Source organism: Suncus etruscus, chromosome 8 (genome assembly GCF_024139225.1).
Source record: "Suncus etruscus isolate mSunEtr1 chromosome 8, mSunEtr1.pri.cur, whole genome shotgun sequence".
Lineage (NCBI taxonomy): Eukaryota > Metazoa > Chordata > Mammalia > Eulipotyphla > Soricidae > Suncus > Suncus etruscus.
In genome coordinates, this window is record NC_064855.1 from 90,695,369 (window position 1) to 90,716,934 (window position 21,566).

The 21,566-nt window shown below is 36.8% G+C and overlaps 1 protein-coding gene across 1 annotated transcript in view; it reads right to left on the reverse strand.

Annotated features, from left to right (window-relative positions):
- Positions 1-21,566, reverse strand: part of KLF12 (KLF transcription factor 12) — a 501,377-nt gene that overhangs the window by 263,044 nt on the left and 216,767 nt on the right. Inside the window, exon 3 of the mRNA XM_049778917.1 lies at positions 8,112-8,198. Within this exon, the coding sequence (XP_049634874.1) occupies positions 8,112-8,177 (66 nt within the window). The 5' untranslated portion in view covers positions 8,178-8,198. The remainder of the gene's footprint in view (positions 1-8,111; positions 8,199-21,566) is intronic.

The window sequence follows — 21,566 nt, forward strand, 5'->3', positions numbered from 1 at the left end:
GTTTTGTGATCAGGAGTGCTCTTGACAGTGTTCAAGGGAAAATATGCAGCACTAGAGACTGGACCAGGCCACTTAAGTCTAATTCAATTAAGTGGCTTTACCCCTATTCAAACTCTCCATGGGGCCACAAGTCTGGTTCCCAGCACTGTCCCAGAAGCAGAAGCATTGTTATTTGGGCTTTCCAGTACTACTGTGCCATCTCCAAACTCTGGCACCCCAGTAGTATACCATGTGTGTTGAATGTTGTATGTGTTGTGTAAGCAACACAACCAAGAATTATATCCCAACAAACACCACATCAACTGCTTGAAGCCTAGTCATTGCAACATTACCTACAACATAAACAGAAGGGAAGGGGAATAAAATGACAATAATTTAAGTCAGGCCGTGACATCCTACTTTTCTACATGATAAAAATCCAACCAGAATTTGAAATCTTTTTCAGATATGCTGAAGCACAAAGTCAAACAAGACAATTAGAGTGCTAATGTACAATTTATCTGGGATCCACTCTCAGAAAACACATGGAAATGTTAAAATCTTGACAAGATTGCCTTTTGAGAAATGCAGCAATGGAAACTAAAGTAATGGGGCACTTTGGTGCCTAGTTTTCTTCAAAAGAAACTAGAGGAGAGTAAAAGAGCATGTACAGCCTGTAGTTATACCCATGACAGTATACTTCAAATGCGGAGAAACCCTGTACCTCTTAAGCCAGGGGAATTCCCTTTCTAATCTCCCCAATTTTTACTGTGCCTATGCAAAAAAAAAAGCACAAATTAATTTTTTTTTTGTAATTGTTGCTTGTTCCCTCCTTCCCCCCCCCCCCACCCGTGCTTTGATTCGTCTTTATTTCAGGACCGTGGTTAGTGTTTGGTTGTTTGTTTGTTTGTTTGGGGGGGTGATTTTTTTTGGTATTATTTTTATGTTTTCCTTCCTTTTTCCCTTTTATTTTTCTTAAATTGATTTTTATAGTCTCTAGAAGGACTCCTCCCATTTTTTGCTTGTCTGAATTGTTGCCCCATCCTTTTTTTTCTTACCATCACTCAGAACCACATAACTTGTTCTGCCTCACAAATTGAGGGGGAAATAATGGAGGGCACCAAGACCAAACAGTCATATGAACATTGAGTAGAAATAAAAAATGATCAGACTTAAACACCAAACCCAAAGCCAACTACAACAGAATCGATACCCAATCTACAATAAGCTAGACACAGAAGGGACCACTTATACTAGCAGTCTGGTGGGCAAAGAAGGGTCGATATGGGATGCATGCTGGGAACAGAGGTGGAGGGAGGACAGCATTGCTGGTGGGAATGCCCTGATTCAATGTCACTATGTACCTAAAATATTACTGTGAAAGATTTATAATCCATTTTGGTCAAAATAAAAATTATTTAAAAAAATAATATGTATCCAACTCACATTCCAGGCAGGTCCGAAATGGCCTAGTTTCACTGGGTGAGGGCAAATTGGCAATGGCTAACCCATACCAGGGGCACCAGACTGAGCAAGCCCTTGACCTCAAGTCTGAACCACTATGTGCCTCTGCCTTTTAGTTTCCATTCCTAGGTAGCTTTATGGCAGTCTGGCCTGTAAACTCAAACTGGAAACACCGTCTCTCATTCTGTCTCACCTACCAGAACCCCAAAACATCACGGAGAACCGACAGAGATTTCATCTCCAAGACCCCTCCCAAAGAGAGAAGGACACGGGGACCTGCAGAGAGAAACAACTTCCTGGTCTCATTCAAGCGGAGAAGCTGGAGCTCTGCGGATGAAATTCTGTTTCATGTCTTTGAGGCAGAACCCTTTCTCTGCGTCCTGCCTTATCTTTAGGTGTAACCATTTCAGTCTTCTCTTTCCTGCTTTAGCCTTTTGCTTAATAGCATGTTAGGACATCCAAAGGCCGATAGCATTTGGGAAGCTCTTGTAACAGCAGGACATAAGCACCAAAGGTCACAGACAAAGTCATTCCGACAGTCCTTGCTGTGTCCCTGAAGTGTATCACAGGACAACATGCCCTTCCCATGGACTGCTTAGCAGCATGTGCCATACGCCCGACAAGCCTGAAGAAAAGGGAAATCACATTTCCGGAGACAGCAATAATGATCGAGCTCGATGTCATAAAACTACAGATGCGAGAGCCAGACAGTTCCAAAAGGGAAAAAGGCACCCACAGATGGTGTCCATGCCACCTCATGGATCAGTTCCCAGGGCCCCCAAAGGAAGGCTGTCACCCACAAGAAACTGTATGTATTCCCAACATATCCAATTTGGATTTTCATGTTCACAATGACACTCTGAAATAGAGAGACAGAGCTGATTATAAAAGCTACTGTCTGCCTTTGTGGCTTCACTGTGTTTGGTTAAATTGAATAAAAGCTGTGTTTTGAATTTGTGCCAGGAGTTATAAGAAAGATAAAGAAGTATTTAAACATATTTCTGGTGCCTGAGAGCCGGTACAGTAGTGAGACTTTTGCATTGCAACTCACCAATCCCACTCAATCCCTGGCACCACATATAATCCCTAGAGCATTGCTAGTAATAATTCCTTAGCACAGAGCCAGAAGTAATACCTGAAAAGGAGAGGGCGTATTCCCCCAAGAAAAGAAAGAAATAAAAAGTTCTGGTCCTCTGAGAGCTTAACTCAGACTGGAGAGATATGGCCATTTACATACCCTATAAAACTATTAAATGTATGAGGAAAGAGAGCCAGAAAACTGCAGAGAAGAAAAGAAGCAGATGGGTAAATCTAGCCCATTTGTTTAAGCCCTGAGTGTGCTCATCAGGACCTGAATTCCTGGGAAGGGTGAGGGGACATGAAGAAACCAGCTGACAGCAGGAGACTTTAGGGACTATTTATAACAAGAAGAGAACAAACATATGTCCTCCTGGTGCAGAAAAACCAGAAAGACATTGAAAGAGGCCTGACTTTAAAAACACTGCCAAGAGTATAAAAGCAGACTAAGGGTTCTTTCCTGAACAAAAGAAGGTTAACATCAGTGTCTGTAAAACACACCCTCAAAAATAAGGATTTGAGGGGCTGGAGAGATAGCATGGAGGTAAGGTGTTTGATTTGCAATCAGAAGGATGGTGGTTTGAATCCCGGCATCCTATATGGTCCCCAAAGCCTGCCTGGAGCGATTTCTGAGCATAGAGCCAGGAGTAACCCCTGAGCACTGACATATGTGACCCCCCCAAAAAAAAACCTCCAAAAATAAGGATTTTCAGAATGATCACAGGATTCAACCAAAGCACCTTCTTTTTCCATGGCCATAACACAGAGATCCATTTCTATAACTTTTTTTTTTCTTTTTGTGTTTTTAGGTCATACCAAACGGTGCTCAGGGATTACTCCTGGCTCTGCCCTCAGAAGTCAATCCTGGCAGACTCAGAGGACCATATAGGATGCTGGGAATTGAACCACCATCTGTCTGGGGCTGGACACGTGCAAGGCGAACGCCCTTCCACTATGCTCTTGCTCCGGCTCCCATTTCTATAACTTTAATGTGACTAATATGATTCGAAAGATCATGAGCACAAGCCAGATTATCTTAATGTTGCTAGTATGCTTACACAGTGGTTTTTGTTTGTTTGTTTGTTTTTTTGATCACACCCCACAGTGCTCAGTGGTTACTCCTGGCTCCATGCTCAGAAAACACTCCAGGAAGGTTCGGGGGACCATATGGGATGCCAGAATTCAAACCAATGACCTTCTGCATGAAAGGCAAACGCCTTACCTCCATGCTATCTCTCCGGCCCCAAACTTACACAGTTTTATGGATTATTCAACTTTAATCGGTCTGTAAGGTGCATTAAGAAAAGAAAAAGAAAAGTCCTGAAAGAGTCAAGAACTCCAGATTTTTTGCACTTCTAACCTAATAATAGTTCAGAAATTCTTAAACCATTTCCTTTAATTCTGATAAAAAAAAAACTATTGTAAATCGGTAAGGCATTACAAATAAATTACTTTTAAAATATAAAAATGAAGCTCTAAATATATACATATCTGTATTTTTAAGAAAGAGATGGTTTATGGTATAATAAAGAGAAACTCGTGCAGTTTTAAAGATGGTGGACTGCTTTTTATTAAGTTTGACTAGAAAAGAGGGTTTAATGATAGCTTTTTATATATTTAAGGGGTAAATATAAAACTAAAAAATGAGTTATTTTCAAAATGTTCTGTTTGCCTCTGAAATAAATCTGTTGCCTCTAAAATATATCAACTAGCTGGTGGGAATGCCGTCTAGTTCAACCTTTATGGAAAGCAATGTGGAGATTCCTCCAAAAACTGGAAATCGAGCTCCCATACGACCCAGCTATACCATTCCTAGGAATATACCCTAGGAACACAAAAATACAATACAAAAATCCCTTCCTTACACCTATATTCATTGCAGCACTATTTACCATAGCAGGACTCTGGAAACAGCCAAGATACCCTTCAACAGATGAATGGCTAAAGAAACTGTGGTACATATACACAATGGAATATTATGCAGCTGTCAGGAGAGATGAAGTCATGAAATTCTCCTATACATGGATGTACATGGAATATACTATGCTGAGTGAAATAAGTCAGAGAGAGAGAGAGAGAGAGAAAAACACAGAATGGTCTCACTCATCTATGGGTTTTAAGAAAAGTGAAAGACATTTCTACAATAATAATTTTCAGGCACAAAAGAGAAAAAAGCTGGAAGTTACAGCTCACCTCATGAAGCTCACTGCAAACAGGGATGAGTTGAGTTAGAGAAATAACTACGTTTTGAACTATCCTAATAATGAGAATGTATGAGGGAAATAGAAAGCCTGTCTAGAGTACAGGCAGGGGTTGGGTGGGGAGGAGGGAGATTTTGGACATTGGTGATGGGAATGTTACACTGGTGTTGGGTGGTGTTCTTTACATGAATGAAACCCAAATACAGTCATGTATGTAATAAAGTTGGTTAAATAAAAAAAAGAATTAGAGTCAAAGGAGCACAGTAAAAAAAAAGAAAAGAAAAAGAAAATCTTCAATCAAAGATGGCTTTTGAGTGTTAAAAACTTTATGCACCTCTTCTTTTCTGTTGTTGCTACTGCTGTTGTTATACTGCTACGGTGCCAGTGGTGATCTAACACTGAGCCAAGCTTTATAGATTTTAAACAAATAGAGTATCTTTGAAATAAATGAGTTATATTAATAAAAAAATAAAAAAAATATCAACTAAATTACATTAAAGTGTCAATATCAGTTCACTTATCAAAAGGAAGAAATGTTATTTTTAGGGGACAGGGCAATATAAATTGGATATATGCTTGCCTTGCATGCAGCCAACTCAGTTTCAATCCCTGGCAACACATAAGGTTGCTTGCCTGCCCTACCACAAGGATTGATCCCTTAGCACCACTAGGCAAGGTTCAAATCAAACCCCCAAACTGTGACATTAATTTAAAAATAAAAAACACATACACAAAACAGGTGTTAAGCAAAAATCTCTGAAATTGGAATGTTTCCTATCATTTTTAAAAATACAAGAGTAGTATATAATATTAAGATGGAGTTTTCATCTACACTGTAAGATCTACAGAAATACTGACTTTTGTTTTTTGTGCATCTACATTGTTCATGAAAACCTTATTTTCAAAGTAAAAAATAATGGCAAAAGTGAATTAAGTGTTTAGATATTATCAAAGATCCCCAGGACAGGCACCAGAGAGCTGAAACATAAGTAATTTAGATTTGTATGCTGCTGTTGACACCATTTATCCCCAGTGCCCCAAGCATCACCAGGTGTGATCCTGGAGCATAGTGACAGGAATATGCTCTGAGAACTTCAAAGTGTGACCCCAAAACAAAACACAAAATTTTCTGGTTCAGTTGGCACCAATACACCATCCTAACTAATCTGGTTTTCATTTGTGTCTCACAGGAATTCATTGACTGATTTCCTGAACTTTTTTTTCCCTTTCCTCCACCATCCTTAACTGAAGTAGATTTACCGTGTAAGCTGGAAAACATTGTGAAATAATAGCAACACTGAAAACAGGCTACTTACTCATTTTCCCTTCAGCACTAAGAAATTGCTCTCCTCTTCAATTGCTTCAGTCTATATGATTTTTTAAACCGAAAATAACGAGAATATAGAAAATGATAAAATAAAGAGAAAGTGTACTAAAATTAAGATTACAGAGTTGCAAAGAAAACAAACCATTGCTTTTTTTATATTGTAGTTACATAAATAAAGATAAAAACTACTTCACTGAGAAGTTTTAACTGATGAGTAATACTCAAAGATTCTGATGAATATGTGAGTTTCTCAAAAAATATGTCCACTCTAAATCCAAAATCTTAACTATTGCATAATCTTTAGTATTGCTCTAGTTCCTATACCTTGGGTTAAACTGTGGTCAATCTGTCTACTACTATGGATTTTGTGTGAATGGCTGAAGTTTATTTTAGACCTACAATCACAGCACTGAATACAAAGGCAAGAGGAAATGCATTATCACAATAGTGAGGGTATATCTCAGACACAGACATAAATGGATGCAGGGAAGCATAGCATAACAAGCACTGGGATGTTAGGGACCCTGCATAGCAGCCCCTGTAACTCTTCCATCCATATTCAATTATATCCCAGTTATGAAATCTTTTGGACAAACCCTGTGAATAAAATTATAAATTAAGTCATATATTTATTTTATTTTATTTTTGGGTGGTGCTGGGGATTTTAAATTGTAGGGTGATTTTGCAGTGCTCATAGGGCATTCCTGGCTCTGTGCTCTAGAGTGATTTTGGCAGTGCTGGGGGGAATCAATTCAGTATGGGATTTGGACTTGAATTAGCATTGATGTAAGGCAAGAGCCTTAATCCCATACTATCCCTTAGCCTTATATTTAGATTGCTTAACATGATACTTTATTCACATTCAAGTTTTTAATAGCTTGATTATAAAAGATTGTTAATGTCCTGCTTTGATTTTATAAATAAAATGAATAAGATTAATGTTTATTCAATTCATGTTTCTTTTGGGGGTCATTAGCCACAGTGAAATAAATTTTGAAGGTTTGTTTTTGTTTTTAGTTTTTTGTTTTTTGTTTTTTATTTTGGGGTCACATCTGGTAGCGTTCAGAGTATACTCCTAGTTCTGTGCTCAGAAATCACTTTTAGCAGACTCAAGGGACCATATGGAAAGCCAGAGATAGAACCCAGGTCAGTCCCAGGTCAGCCTTATGCAAGGCAAATGCCCTATGTGCTATGCTATTGCTCCAGCACCTGGAAAATGTTTTTTATTAAATAAGATTGGTAGGCAGTGTGCTCAAGTATTCAAGCTCTCTCCTGTAAATTAAAAATGTGGTCAGCTAGTGCTTTATATCTCCTGGTTTTGAGAAAAGAAGCCATAAACATTGATAATTATAAACTCTCAAATAATTTTTTTTTTTTTTTTTTTTTTTGGTTTTTGGGCCACACCCGGCATCGCTCAGGGGTTACTCCTGGCTATCTGCTCAGTAGTAGCTCCTGGCAGGCACGGGGGACCATATGGGACGCCGGGATTTGAACCGATGACCTTCTGCATGAAAGGCAAACGCCTTACCTCCATGCTATCTCTCCGGCCCCACTCTCAAATAATTTTTAAAGCATCTATCTGCACCTAAAGTCTTTGTACTTTCATATTGTCAGGCACATAAAATATGCTTTCTTTGGCTTCATGTGATTTCCACAGGCTGCAATTTATTCAACTTTCCCTTAATCATCATAGCATAAAAAATAATATAAATATAGTAAGAAATTTATCTTATAACTTGTGCTTGCCCCCTGCCTCCCACACCTTGGGTGGGGGAGGTTGTGAGGCTATATCTAGGAATGCTCAGGGATTATTCCTGGCTCTGTACTCAGGAATTACTCCTGATTTCAGAGAGTTATCATTTCCAAATTAGTAACACATAGGTTAGCAAGTGAGCAGAAACTAACAAGGCATCAATCTCAGGAGAATTTTGCAGAAGAAACATCTAAGCAAAGGGAAAAACGGAAAGGTTCTGCAAACAGGAAGCTCTGACAGTAATTTCCACAATAAAGAAAAAGGGACAGGACTACTGGAGGTGGAGGGAATCATCTAAAATTTCACTTACCCCTTGTTCAGATTCCAGGATTTCTGTTTTGACTCTGACTGCCGGCATCCCATCAAGCATTAACATTCTGTTCTCAAAGGTGATATTCTGGTAATAAAAAAGAGGAGGCAAAATCAGGTATGGGGTTTCAAAAGAGGACATCTGGTAGGGTCTTCCTTTTCTATAGTACATTTAGAACTGCTAACCTAATTTTATAACAATAAAGTATAATTAAATGAGAATATCAGCACAACCGATGATGGCTCCATTGTGAACTTTCACTTGAAATAATGACCAAGTAGTTGAATTAATCAAGTTTGATTCTCTGACCTTTGGGTTGGAAGCCAGACTATAATAAACTAGAGTAAGGAATCCTTACATTAATTTATATGAGACTGGAACATGGAAGAGTAGAATCAAATTTTGCAACTATGGAATTAAATAAAAGGATAGTAACTTACTGCCTTTATTCTAAAGGTTGTATTTTGTACAGAAATTCATAAAGGAGAAACTTGATAAGAATAATTTATTTCTTTATTTGACATCAAAGTCTAAATATTTAAAAACATGACATAATTCTAGCCACAATGAACTTGGATATTGTGGCAACTGTGATCAAATAAAAATCACAAGGTATAAATCTCAAACTTTGTACCTAAAAAAAAACGACATATAAAACCCAAACACAACTCTTGGATTAAAGATAAATTTGAATTAAGTATAAATCATACTTTGTTTTATATTCTGGTCAATGTTGGCTTAAACTCTTAAGGAAAAATCTTTTTTCTACTGTGACTTAATAAAATTTCAAATAACATTTACAATAATATTATATTAAGGTTACTTTCAACTAATTTTTATTGTCGGATCTTCTGAAGCCGATCACCTATGGAGATAAACAAAAACTTGTTTCACCACTCACTCACTTCAAGCCACAATTAGATTTCAATTTTGTTTGTTTGTTTTTGTTTTGTTTTAGGGCTACACCCAGTGACACTCAAGGGTTACTCCTGGATATCCACTCAGAAATCACTCCTAGCTTGGGGGACCAAATGGGACACCATGGACAGAACCCAGGTACATCCTGAGTCAGCCGCGTGCAAGGCAAACACCCTACTGCTGCAATATCATGCCGGCCTCTGGATTCCAATTTTAATGTATGTTTAGATAGCCAACTTTCCCTTCGTATGTGAACTAAGAAATCAAAATGATTAAATTTGAATGATTAGCAAGATTATTCCTAATCCTAGAACTATATAACACTAATTGTTTTTATGTTTAAAAAAGGATTGACTCAATTTCTAACTATTTTATCTGCATAGCAACTAAGATCTGTAATCATAAAACACTGGGTTTTAGCCTCTCACGGAGTAGTTTTTCTACCAAATAGTTAAGTAAAAGCAAGTGGCACTTCAAAACATCATAAATCAAACATTTTATTACCAAATAATACCAACAGAGTGCAGCAGAGGGAAGCTCTAATTATTTCTCCAATTTTCAGGTTCTTTTTGTTAAGAAAAATATCCTAAGAGCTAAATTTCATAGGCCTTTCTATCACAAATATTTGCGCAGAGTAATCAACAAGAAAGAGAAGCAAATTTACTCGGGGATAAACTGAAGTATTTAAAAAATTCCAAGCTACCTAGTCTATTAGGTAATAAAAAAGAAGAAAATAAATTACTACTGTCATGTTATTTTCTGAGAAATATAAACTATCAAAATTGGCAGGATATATTTTTTGAAAAAGTTTGCTTTTGATTTGCTCTTCTTTCTAGGTAATTTTGTAACTCATTAGCTTAGGTAGAGCAGAAGGAATTATGATACAATCCACAGGCTCAGCTAATACAAGTCAAAAAACTTTTCATGGAAGCTGGTAGATTGTTTACACATCAGGCAAGGATCTCAGTTCCTAACGTGTCACTTGCTTCCATAGTTGGAAAGCAGCCTGCTTGGCTAGCCATCCCTGTGTCTCAGGAAAGCCTTCTTACAAGGAGCATCCAGAGCTCCACTCCCAGCTTTTTCAAAGCAGTGCAAGGAATCTACCTTAACAAAGCATCCCTTAGGCTGTTTGGTTGGTAGACAATGAAGGATGAGTTGATTTTGCTGCCTACCCTGGAGGACGTCTTGCCCAGACCAAAGGAAAAAAAAAAAAAAAAAACAGGAAGAAGATGCTTTGCAAAGATGGGGAAAAGACAAAGAGCTATTCTGGAAAGGCAGGTTTAATGAACTGTTAGAATCTGATTAGAGGCTAATGTCCCTTTTAGTGCTTTGTACCAATTTACAGCTGATATACTCCAACCATTTTCCTCACTGGCTGTGATAAACTCATTAGTTTAAAAAATGCAAGCTAACCAGAGTCTTCAAAGTTAAAAACTGATAAATCATAAAAACCTGAAGAGATCCACGCTCCACTTAATATACTTAAATATAAGCTTGTGTTTATCGTAGGCTTCAAAAATATTGTTCTTCATTATTTCAACATGGGATAAGACAATATACACATCTTGATATCACACAAAAGTAAAATATATTATTTTTTAAATAATTTAAGAAATTAAGTTTTTCCTAGATATATTATGTTCCATGACTCTTTATGCATGAACACAGCCACAACTATAAAAACATAAATAACAATGTTTTAGCAAGAATAATGAGAAAACAGGTCTTAACTATATTAAGTTCTTACAACACTATAGATTCTATCTGAAATATGCCTGAAAACTATACCATATGTACACACGGTAAAAATTAATCTTCACATTCATGATTCTAACCCTGTTGCGCATAAATATAAGCATTGCCCCATGTTCCAAACCTCTAGGAAGGAGGAAGGTTTTTATAGAGGGCATGACAATTTTACAACACTGATGCTACAGTCCTTGGAACAAAATATCGACAGATTTATCTCTCTAACCTAAAATCAGATACATACAATCTCAGTTGACTGTAGACATTAAATATGTAATAAACTCTAGTAATTTGGAATTGCTGTCAAACATATCTTGCCATGATCTTAATCAAAACACATTTGCTGTAAAATCAATAGCTCAATTGATTCCCAAGAGGTAAATAAAATTACACAGTCATCAATTTTAGTAACAGTACTTTTGATATATTCTTGTTGTAACATTTTGACATTATACAACCTCAGCATTTTAATTTGTGTACATTTTCATATACATGTTAATATATACACATTAAGAATCAATAGGGCCATGAGTGAATTTTATCCAGTAAAAACTAATATCACAATTATTAAACAATACTCAACTAAGCATGGAATAAGAACACTATAGGGTCAAGACTTAAACAGGAGTAACAATCCTTATTAGAACAACCATCACTGGCCTTAACATCCTAAAATATTCCTAGTGGAAATGTCAAAAGGAAAACAATGACATTCATTATCATACATCATAAAAGTATAAGACAGGGTGACTTTCCTAGTGAACTATAACCTGGCCATCTGCACCATAATGTAGCATTTTTTGTCTCTCCTTCCTGCTAACCATGTAGACATCCAATTTGCACAATGATAGAAACCAAGAATGATAGCAATAGCTTTATTTTAAAACTAGTTTTCCTTATGTACATCAAAATATCTACAACTGTGTGTTTTGATTATTAGAGAAGCAGGACATTCAGAAGTACCCATCTTAAATTATGTCTGACAATAAGTGACAAGGAAAATCATCACCTACACCCCCCTCATGCCCAGCTCCTTTAAAACAGTGAGGTGAGAGGCATCTGGGGAGTAATAGAGGAATCACTACACATGTTAATTAAAATATTTTCATAAAAGATATGAACAGATTTACAATGTAAATACTAAAACATTAACGGTATCAACTTTCAGGTACTTTTTTCTTTAGAAAATCAACAGATTACTAGAAAATTAGGCCTCATAATCTCATCTTTGAGATGTCAGCCTCTCCTCTTAGATTCTACCACCACGACAGAAATAGAGTGAGCTGAAGAGGTAATTCAGTGGGTAAGGCACTTTGCCTTGCCTTGGGTTTGATCCCCAGTATGACATAAGCTCCTGCAAATTTCACCAGGAGTGATTCCTGGCCACAAAGCCAGGAGTAAGCCCTAAACAGGGCCAGGTTTGGCCCAACACCCCACCCCCAAATCTTTAAAATTAAAAGCAGTCATTTTCTCCAACATGTCACAATCAACGAACAGGGCATGTATTTACATAAGTTTTTTTTGTTTTGTTTTGTTATGGGGCCACACCCAATGACACTCAGGGGTTACTCCTGGCTATGCACTCAGAAGTTGCTCCTGGCTTGGGGGACCATATGGGACACCGGGGATCAAACCACAGTCCATTCTAGGTCAGATATGTGCAAGACAAAGGTCTTATCACTGCGCTACTGCTTCGGCTTCTTTACAAAAGTTGATAGATAGATAGATAGATAGATAGATAGATAGATAGATAGATAGATAGATAGATAGATAGATAGATAGAAAGAAAGATAGATGATAGATAGAAAGATAGATGATAGATTGATCGATCTATATCTATCTATATATCTTTATTTAAGCACCATGATTACAAGCATTTTAGTAGTTGGGTTTCAGTCATAAACAGAATAACCCCCTTCATAAGCTTTTAATTCAAAAGAATAAGTGAATTCCCTTTGCTCTGTAATAGGTAAAGGTTAACAGATCACAACAGAATCATTCTCAGGGAATGACTTTCATTCTCTATTGCTACACAGTACATGAAACAATCATTCTAGGACTACACTGGGGATATATCACAGCTCTTAATATCTGCCTACACACTATGGGCCAGTACATGTGCTGGGAGCTGCAGAGATAAATGTACATATTATTTATTAATTTGTTTTGTCTTTTGTCTTTGAGCATCCAATAGTGCTCAAAGCATAATCCTGGGTCTGTGTTCAGAGGGCCATATGTGTTGCCAAGGATCAAAACAAGGGTTGGTGGCATGCAAGGCAAAAAAAGGCTGACCCACTCTGTTTTCTCTGTAGGCCCTAGATACTCATTTTATCCTGACAGAAACCAAATGGGTTGAGGTTGAATTATTTGATAAAGCATCAGAGACACAAAAAGTTGCAATATTCAAGGTCACAAGTCAAGAAAGAAAATGGTCTGAAACTGAGTCTGCCTCCAACTGAACAATACTTACTACACATTCTTACCTCCTTCTCCCCAGTAGCGTGCTCTATCTCTCTATCTATAACTAGATATTCTTACCATATCAGTGTGGGTTGGGTAACCAACGCTTTATTGAAGGAAACAGACAGAATCTAGTTTCACCAACAGTGTCTGTTACCCAGAGCTAAACTGATATTTACTTGAAAACTGAAGGTTTTCAATATTACTGGAAATAGCAACATATAGAGAACCAACCATGAAATTAATATACTCCTCTGGTTTCAAAGCTTTTTCATTTTCTCCTTTAAATTAAGCTTTCAAAGTACTAACTTGATGAGATTATGTTACTACCCTAGAAATATCGCATAATTAATCTACTAAATCAGTGTCATAATTATTTACACATCTAGAAAAAAATCTATGGTAATCTAATCTGCTTCCCAGTTTAGAAAATATTCCTTCCTTTTAGTGGTCCATTCAATATGTTTACTACTTTCATGGACTTGCATGAAAGGCGTTAACTTCATCTTCTTAGTTGTATGCTCAAGAGAGAAATTTGAGAATAGTATTTAATTTATAATCACTTAGAGTGTAAAATCACATCTTTCTATGCTCAGAGCGTTACAGTTGACAACTTATTCTTGTAGGATGCATTACAAAAGCACCCGAAACAGTGCAAAACAAATATCAGTTCCAACACAAGGCTGGCATTCTAGCCCCGTATTTCATGTTTCACTTTTCCTCACCCTGGGGGAAAAAAATGGTTATCACTTTAACATCCATATATTATTGACAAAAATGAGAGTCAAATGTTAGACTGATTGAGATTCCCACTTAAATTCCTGTCAGTGGTTTCAATGATTGATAGGTATATTATTTTGAAATATTTGTGTTCATTTGTAAAAGAAAACTCTTCCACAAATATCACACTGAAACATGGAATTCTGGCTCTTCAGGAATGACAAAACTGTACACAAAATAAAACGTACATTTTCCTGACAGTAGGAAATTATTCTGCTTTCTGTATAGGCAGTGCTCTAAAATAGTGACCAAAACAGAAAAGTTTCACCACATTGTTTAGAAATAAATACTCACTAGTGAGAGAAGCTAAACTAACCATGAAAAAAACTGACACATTCTTAATCAAATTGTAAGCAGATGCTTTTCAAAAGGGCAACCAACTCAACTCAAAACTGAAAGCCAGAATTTGCTGCTAGCACTTTCAAAGATCCTTAATAACTTTACAGAAATTATAACAGATGTAAGCCTTTGTCTGGTTTGTTCATTGGGCAGAGGATGATGAAATGACATTGGAGTATTCCAGACTCACCCCACTCCAGCAGTAATAAAATTCTGATAGAATGTTATTTTTCTCATTCATCTTATTTTCTGAAAAGCAACACTACCTAAAGATTGCACTGTTGGCCAGATCTCTCCACAAACATGTGATGGCTGGAAAGTGCTATCCCTGCTATGCCTAAAGCACTAATAGTATCTATGTCCTATTCCCACAGTATAGGAGATATAATGGCAAGTCAGGACTCCAGAACAGAAATAGAAAATACTATGACTAAGAAAATGTCAGCCCACCAACAAACTAGAATGGTCCAACTCCAGTTTAGATCAAAGGGCAAAAGTCGAATTCAGCTGAGCAGGTATCAACATGCCCCAGAGATGGAACAGGTGTCAGAATGGACTGGTGATGATTGATGATTATTTGTGATGTCAGATCAGAATAAGAGAATTATTCTGTCTCAGTCATAAAAAAAAAAAAGTAAAAAACAAGAAGTAGGGGCCAGAACTGTAGTGCAGCAGTAGAGTGTTTGCCTAGCATGGAGGTTGACCCAGAATGAACCTGGGTTCTATCCCTGGTGTCCTAGATGGTCCCCCAAGCCAGGAGCAATTTCTGAGTATATAGCCAGGAGTAACCCCTGAGTGTCACCGGCTGTGGCTCAAAAACAAAAACAAAAACAAAAAAAAAACAAAAACAAAAAAAACAAACAAAAAAAACAAACCAAACCAAAACAAAACAAAAAACAATACGGAAATGATGGCCTTTAAAACAAGGATAGATCTTAAGGGCATTATGCCAAGTGAAACAAGTTAGACAAAGACAAATATCATTTGCTCTCACCTACTTGTGGAATCATTTAAAATATACACATGAAAAAAAAATCCACCACCACAGAAAAATATTTAGAAACCACACAGAGAAAACAGGTGGGTAGTTGCCAGAGGCGAGGGGTGGTGGGGTGGGGGAATGAAGGAGGTCAAAAGGGCACAAACTCTTAGTGACAAAATAAATGACACCAGGCTGTAATGTGGAGCAAAATAACCACAGTTAACAAGGCATATTTCAAAGCTTTAAAGTAAGTCTTGTATGTTCTAATCACAGGAGCAAAACTGTAACAATGAAAAAATCAAAGTTAGCTAGACTGACTATGGGCACCTTTTTTAGCTTTTCACTGCACTGTACCTTTGAAACTAATATAATATTTTAAGTCAATTATATCTCAATGTATCTCAGTTTGTAGTTGCTTATTAGGTTTTTTTCATTTTTTTTTTTTTTTGGTGGGGGAAGACACAATGGCAGTGCTCAGGGATTAATCTAGATTCTAGATTTAGGGTTTATTCCTGGCAGTGCTCAGGAAATACCAGGGATTGAACCCTGGTCTGCCACATGCAAGGCAAGCAACTTAACACTGTGCTATCTCTCTGGCCCACTATCTGTTTTGTTTTATTTGTTTAAAAGAGATTGAATTCAGTCCTTCAAAGGAATACAGGAAAGACTGTCTCCAGAAACAAGAGTAGAAAAAAACAAATTCTGAGAACTTAGTTCCACTTGAGAACGGTGCTACAGGAAAGGAGCAGGCAGGGATCAGAAAACTGCAGTGAGCTCCAGCCCAAGCCTTCAGGCTCTGCCTCAGGCATATGATGGACACAGATGAGCCTAGAAAAAAGGACCAACACAGGCAACAGATCCAGCACATGGGCTATTAAACTTGCAACACACTCAATATGATCTCTAAGGTTCAATTTATAAAACACTACTGGTGCCGGAGGGATAGTACTGCAGGTAAGGCATTTTGTCTTACATAAGACTAACCCTGGTTTCACCCAGTACTAAGAATAGTTCCTTCAGCAATGGCAGGAGTGATACCTGAATGCAGAGCCAGGAGGAAGCTCTGAGCATCAATGGGTGGGTCCAAATATCCAACCCTCCACCCCATAAAAACAGATTCTATTGGGGCTGGAGCTATACCACAGTAGTAGGGTGTTTGCCTTGCAAGAGGTTACCCAGGACAAACTTGAGTGCGATCCCTGGCATTCCATATGGTCCCCCAAGCTAGCAGCAATTTCTGAGTGCATAGCCAGGAATGACCTCTGAGCACCATTGGGTGTAGCCCCCCCCAAAAAAAAAGCAAACAAAAACAAGCAAAAACCAGATACTATTAAAAACTGAGTACCAGGAACTTGCTAGATATCTGAAAATTTATCAGTAAACAAGAGTAAAAACTTAATAGCTAAATTGCAGTTGTTTTGCCATCCAATAACTTAAACTAAGTCCATTGAGAACAAGCAAATGAAGAATTAAGAATGATAAAGCAACCAGTCTAGGGTTAGAAAAGTGGGAGGAGTCTGCTCTGAGGTTAATATCTATTTCCCAAGGCCACCACTGCAGAAGACTGAGGACTATGGCTGCAAAGTTGTATAAGCTCCGTACAGTCAGACATTCCTATGAGTAGACTTCAGACTTCAGATGTAATAAGTGCAGGAAAACACTGAACAGACATACTTAAGGGAGATGTAAGTCATACCCCTCTGAAGTCTTAACCTTGCCTTATCATTTACTCGCCTGTTTTTTATTATTCTGTTCAGGTGACAACTCAACCATGGTAAAAAAAAAAAAAGCTCTCTCCTCTGAGCCTCTGATCATTCTATTCCACTTATGTTCCAATCACTACCTGAAAAACTATTGATATGTATTCTTAATCATTCTAGGAGATTTTAACTTTTCGTTTCTAACTCTGTCACTTACCCCACACTTAAAATCATGCCTAACATATATTATGTACTTAGCTAATATTTATTGATTTAAAGAAATAGTACACGTGAGCAAATACATTTATTCTCCAGGATATAGGTGAGGGTAACTGATAGTTGAAGTTGAAACAGAAGGGTTGTTGAAATTAGCAATATTTGTTGACAACAAAAAAGTATGTAGTATGGTTGAAACATAAGTGTTCATTAAGGCAAAGTTGGAGAGATCAGAAAGGAGACTTAGAGTTAGACAATACATGTAAAATGCTATGGTTATTCGTTTCAAAAGAGTTCTGTAATTTAAGCTCAGTGCTGGCTGTTGTGTTTTTAGGTGAAGAAGACAGAAAGATTCAATGCTGAAAAGAGTCTGAGGCAAGTGGAAAAGTATGCTTAGGCATGGCACAGATAAGACATGGAGGTTTGTCAGAAAAAACATGATGTGCTGGCTAAGGCAAATGCTCAAAGCACTGCTGTATAGAAGGCATCTGTTTTTCCCCAGTACCTCATGAACACCCTAGAAAAGTCAGCAGCACACCCTAAGAAATGTACTGGGAGTCTCCTCTGACATGACCCCCAAACTAAAAGATAATAACAACAGCAAATGTGTTAAAAAGCTTTGTGTTTAGAAAGACATCCCTAGAATACATTTGGAAGATGGTTTATAAACATACAGAATTTGGCTAGGCATCCAGCTGACAAACTAAACAAGTGCACAGAAGAGGGGTTATAAGGGTCTACATTAAAAGAGTGGGAATAAAGTAGAGAAAAATAATTTAGTAGTACTTCAGAGGATGATTTAGCAGAGTGAATAGTAGTTGGTGAATGAATAGATGAAGGAAGCAATGTGATAAGACTGAGTGTTAAGATGACGTTGACTTTTTAAAATCCTACATGAAAGTTGAAGCAGAAGTCCAGTGGGAAAAGCATACTGTATCATATATTCCTTCCATTTCTCTTCTGATCCATACTACATTTCTGGGTTTGTGACTATTTAGGAATACCGTTTAATTTCACTATATATTTTGCTTAATTGAGGTCTATGTGTGTAGGGAACAAGACCTCTTAAGATGAACATGAAAATTCACAAACAATACTAATAAAGTAAAACTTCTACAATCTTAGAACAAATTTGGAAGAAAATAGTTTACTTAAAAAAGTCTATAAAACGTGGAGCCAGAAAAACGGTGTACTTGTCTTGAGCGAAGCTGACCCTCATCTCAACTCCCCTCAACAGACAGGCAGAAGTAACCCTGAGCACTGTCAGATGTGCCCCCACAAAGAAACAATTTAAAAAACTATATAAACAAATCATCTTATTAGCTACATACTTAAGACAAGAATTAACTCTGCTTTTACAAAAATTTTCCCCAGGATTATCATGTTCATAGATTTCCCTGGTTATTAAAGCTCAAAGGAAAAAAAATAGATGTTTACCAAACTGTAAGTTTAACAGTACTGAACATTAACATATTCATCAGCCTTTTCCCTTTATGAAAAGTCATTTAGAGAATAATGAAAAAACATCCAGAATACTGAATGGAATATGTAATGAAATAGCATCACTGGTCCTTTGTGCCGAGAGAAAATGAAGATTGCTATCAAATATTAAGTCATTTATTTTCTGGAGGAAACAAAGGAAATGACTATTGACCTATATTTTCACCTTTCCTGGTCTACAAGTATGTCAAGTGGCTCCTTATCAAATCCAAAATGGATTATCTTATGAAAACATAGCAGTCGTGAGCTTGTCTTCTGCACAGATGGGAGAAGTACTATAGCTGAAAACAAGACATTTTTGAGAACTAGACATTGAAATTTTTTAGTTTAATGGTTGTTTTAGTATTAACAAAAAAAAAAATAGAATAAGTTTTAAGGTGTTTTTTTTTTTAGTGTTCAGAAAAAAACACACAATAAAATTACGAAACAAACTAGAATTCATCTTTTTCTCAAAGGATCAGTATGCCCTCTTCTCATTTTATATTTTAACATTAAATTAGTTAAGATTTAATACTGAGTATATAATGCAAACTTCCTTGAAAGTTCTAGGCATGACTTTTTTAAATACATGTCTCAAAAAAGCAAAGATAAAAAATTACCAGTAAGTAAGTGTTCTTCCACTAAGAAGAATTATCAATTATGCAAAAGCACTAGGTAGTGTTAAAAGTAGAACCTAAAGTAACTGACACTGAATGAAAAATAATGAAGTCACAATCATTCGCCCTGTTAGAATTTCCTGTCAGATAATTGCAAGAAGACCATATCTATCCACAGTCTTCTCTTCAAAATGAGGCATTCTATAACATAGTGCCAAAATTTGTGTCAAATGGTCTTGAAAGGACAGGTTCACCCAAAATGTTACCTGCCAAGATTCAAATACATAACTCAGCTGGGATCGGTATCCCCACTTGTTCCAAATAATGTCTTTGGTTTGAGTTAGCAGTTAAATTGTATGTCTACTCCAAATTTTGTATTAATTTGAGGTTCTTCATGGTATTACTATTCCCTGCCTTTATTTTATCCCCAATGTCATCCGAATATTCTTAACTTTTTTACTCCTTACCTTCTTTAAGTATTCTACCTTCCATAGCTATGCTTTTTACTTACCTGGATATTCTTTGACTAGTACAGAAACAAAAGGCAGAATAAAATATTGTTTGAAACACAGATCTGGGAAAGTCTTTACCCCTTAGGTGTATAATTTTTGATGCTTCAGTTTCCTTATTTGTAAAAAGCAATTAATTTTCTACTTCACAGAACTGTTTTTTTTGTTTATTCTTTGTTTTTCTTTATTTAATTGTTTTATTGTAGGGACACAGCCAGCATTGCTCAGAGCTTACTCTTGGCTTTGCATTCAGGAATCATTCCTGGTAAATTCAGTGGACCAAATAGAAATTAGGAAATTGAAGCTAGGTAGGCCCTTTTCAGAACAATTTTTTGTTTGTTTGTTTGTTTGTTTGTTTTAGTTTTTTGATTTGGAGCCATATCTGGTGGCACTCAGGGATTACTCCTGGTTTTGCACTCAGAAGGCACTTCTGGCAGGCTCAAGGACCATGTGGAATACCAGGGATCAAACCTGAGTTGGCAGTGCAAAAGGCAAGTGTCCTCCTCACTGTGCTACTTATTTTTGGCCCCAAAAATGTTTTAAAGGTTTAAATGTTTTAAATGTTTTAAAGATGACACATATACAGTTCTTCTGCATATAGTAAGAATTTCATGTTAGTATTTAAAACTAAATGTAGAAATACAATTTTACATGTTTTTCACTTATTTTCTTTACTTTTTTAAATTTGAATTTTTATTTTTAATAATAAATTATTTATTTAAGCACCAAACTTATTTTCATAAATGAAAGGCATAATATTCCTCTTTGGTTTTGGTAGACCATACCATACTGTGCTTAAGTATAACTTCTGGTCCTGTGCTCACTTCTCACTTGTTGGCCCAGTGCTCTTCACAGGGGTGAGAACAAACCCAGGCTTCCCAGCCTATTGAGCTACCTTTTGGTCCCTATATCAGATTTTTGTATGACTCTGCAGAGCCAGATCTGGTATATGTCTTCTTTTGTTTTGTTTGGGGCAATACCCAGGAGTGCTTAGGGCTTCTGCCTGCCTTTGTACCCAGGAATCACTCCTGTCAGGGTTGAGGGGACAAATAGGATGTTAGGTATTGGATTTCATTGCCCCATACAACCTTATGTCTCCAGCACTCCATGTTAGCTTCTCCATGTGAACTACGACATAACTAGTATGCAAATGTAAGATATATTTAGAGAGAAAGGAAGAGAGGGAAATGAAGAAGAAGGCAGGGAGGGAGGGAGAAAAGGAAGGAAGAAAAAAAGAAAAGACAGAAGGAAGGAAGGAAGGAAGGAAGGAAGAAAGAAAGAAAGAAAGAAAGAAAGAAAGAAAGAAAGAAAGAAAGAAAGAAAGAAAGAAAGAAAGAAAGAAAGAAAGAAAGAAAGAAAGAAAGAAAGAAAGAAAGAAAGAAAGAAAGAAAGAAAGAAAGAAGAAAGAAGGAAGGAAGGAAGGAAAGAAAGAGAGAAAGAAAGAGAAAGAAAGAGATAAAGGAGAAAGAAAGAAAGAAAGAAAGAAAGAAAGAAAGAAAGAAAGAAAGAAAGAAAGAAAGAAAGAAAGAAAGAAAGAAAGAAAGAAAGAAAGAAAGAAAGAAAGAAAGAAAGAGAGAAAGAGAGAAAGAGAGAAAGAGAAGGAAGGAAGGAAGGAAGGAAGGAAGGAAGGAAGGAAGGAAGGAAGGAAGGAAGGAAGGAAGGAAGGAAGGAAGGAAGGAAGGAAGGAAGGAAGGAATGCTGATGCT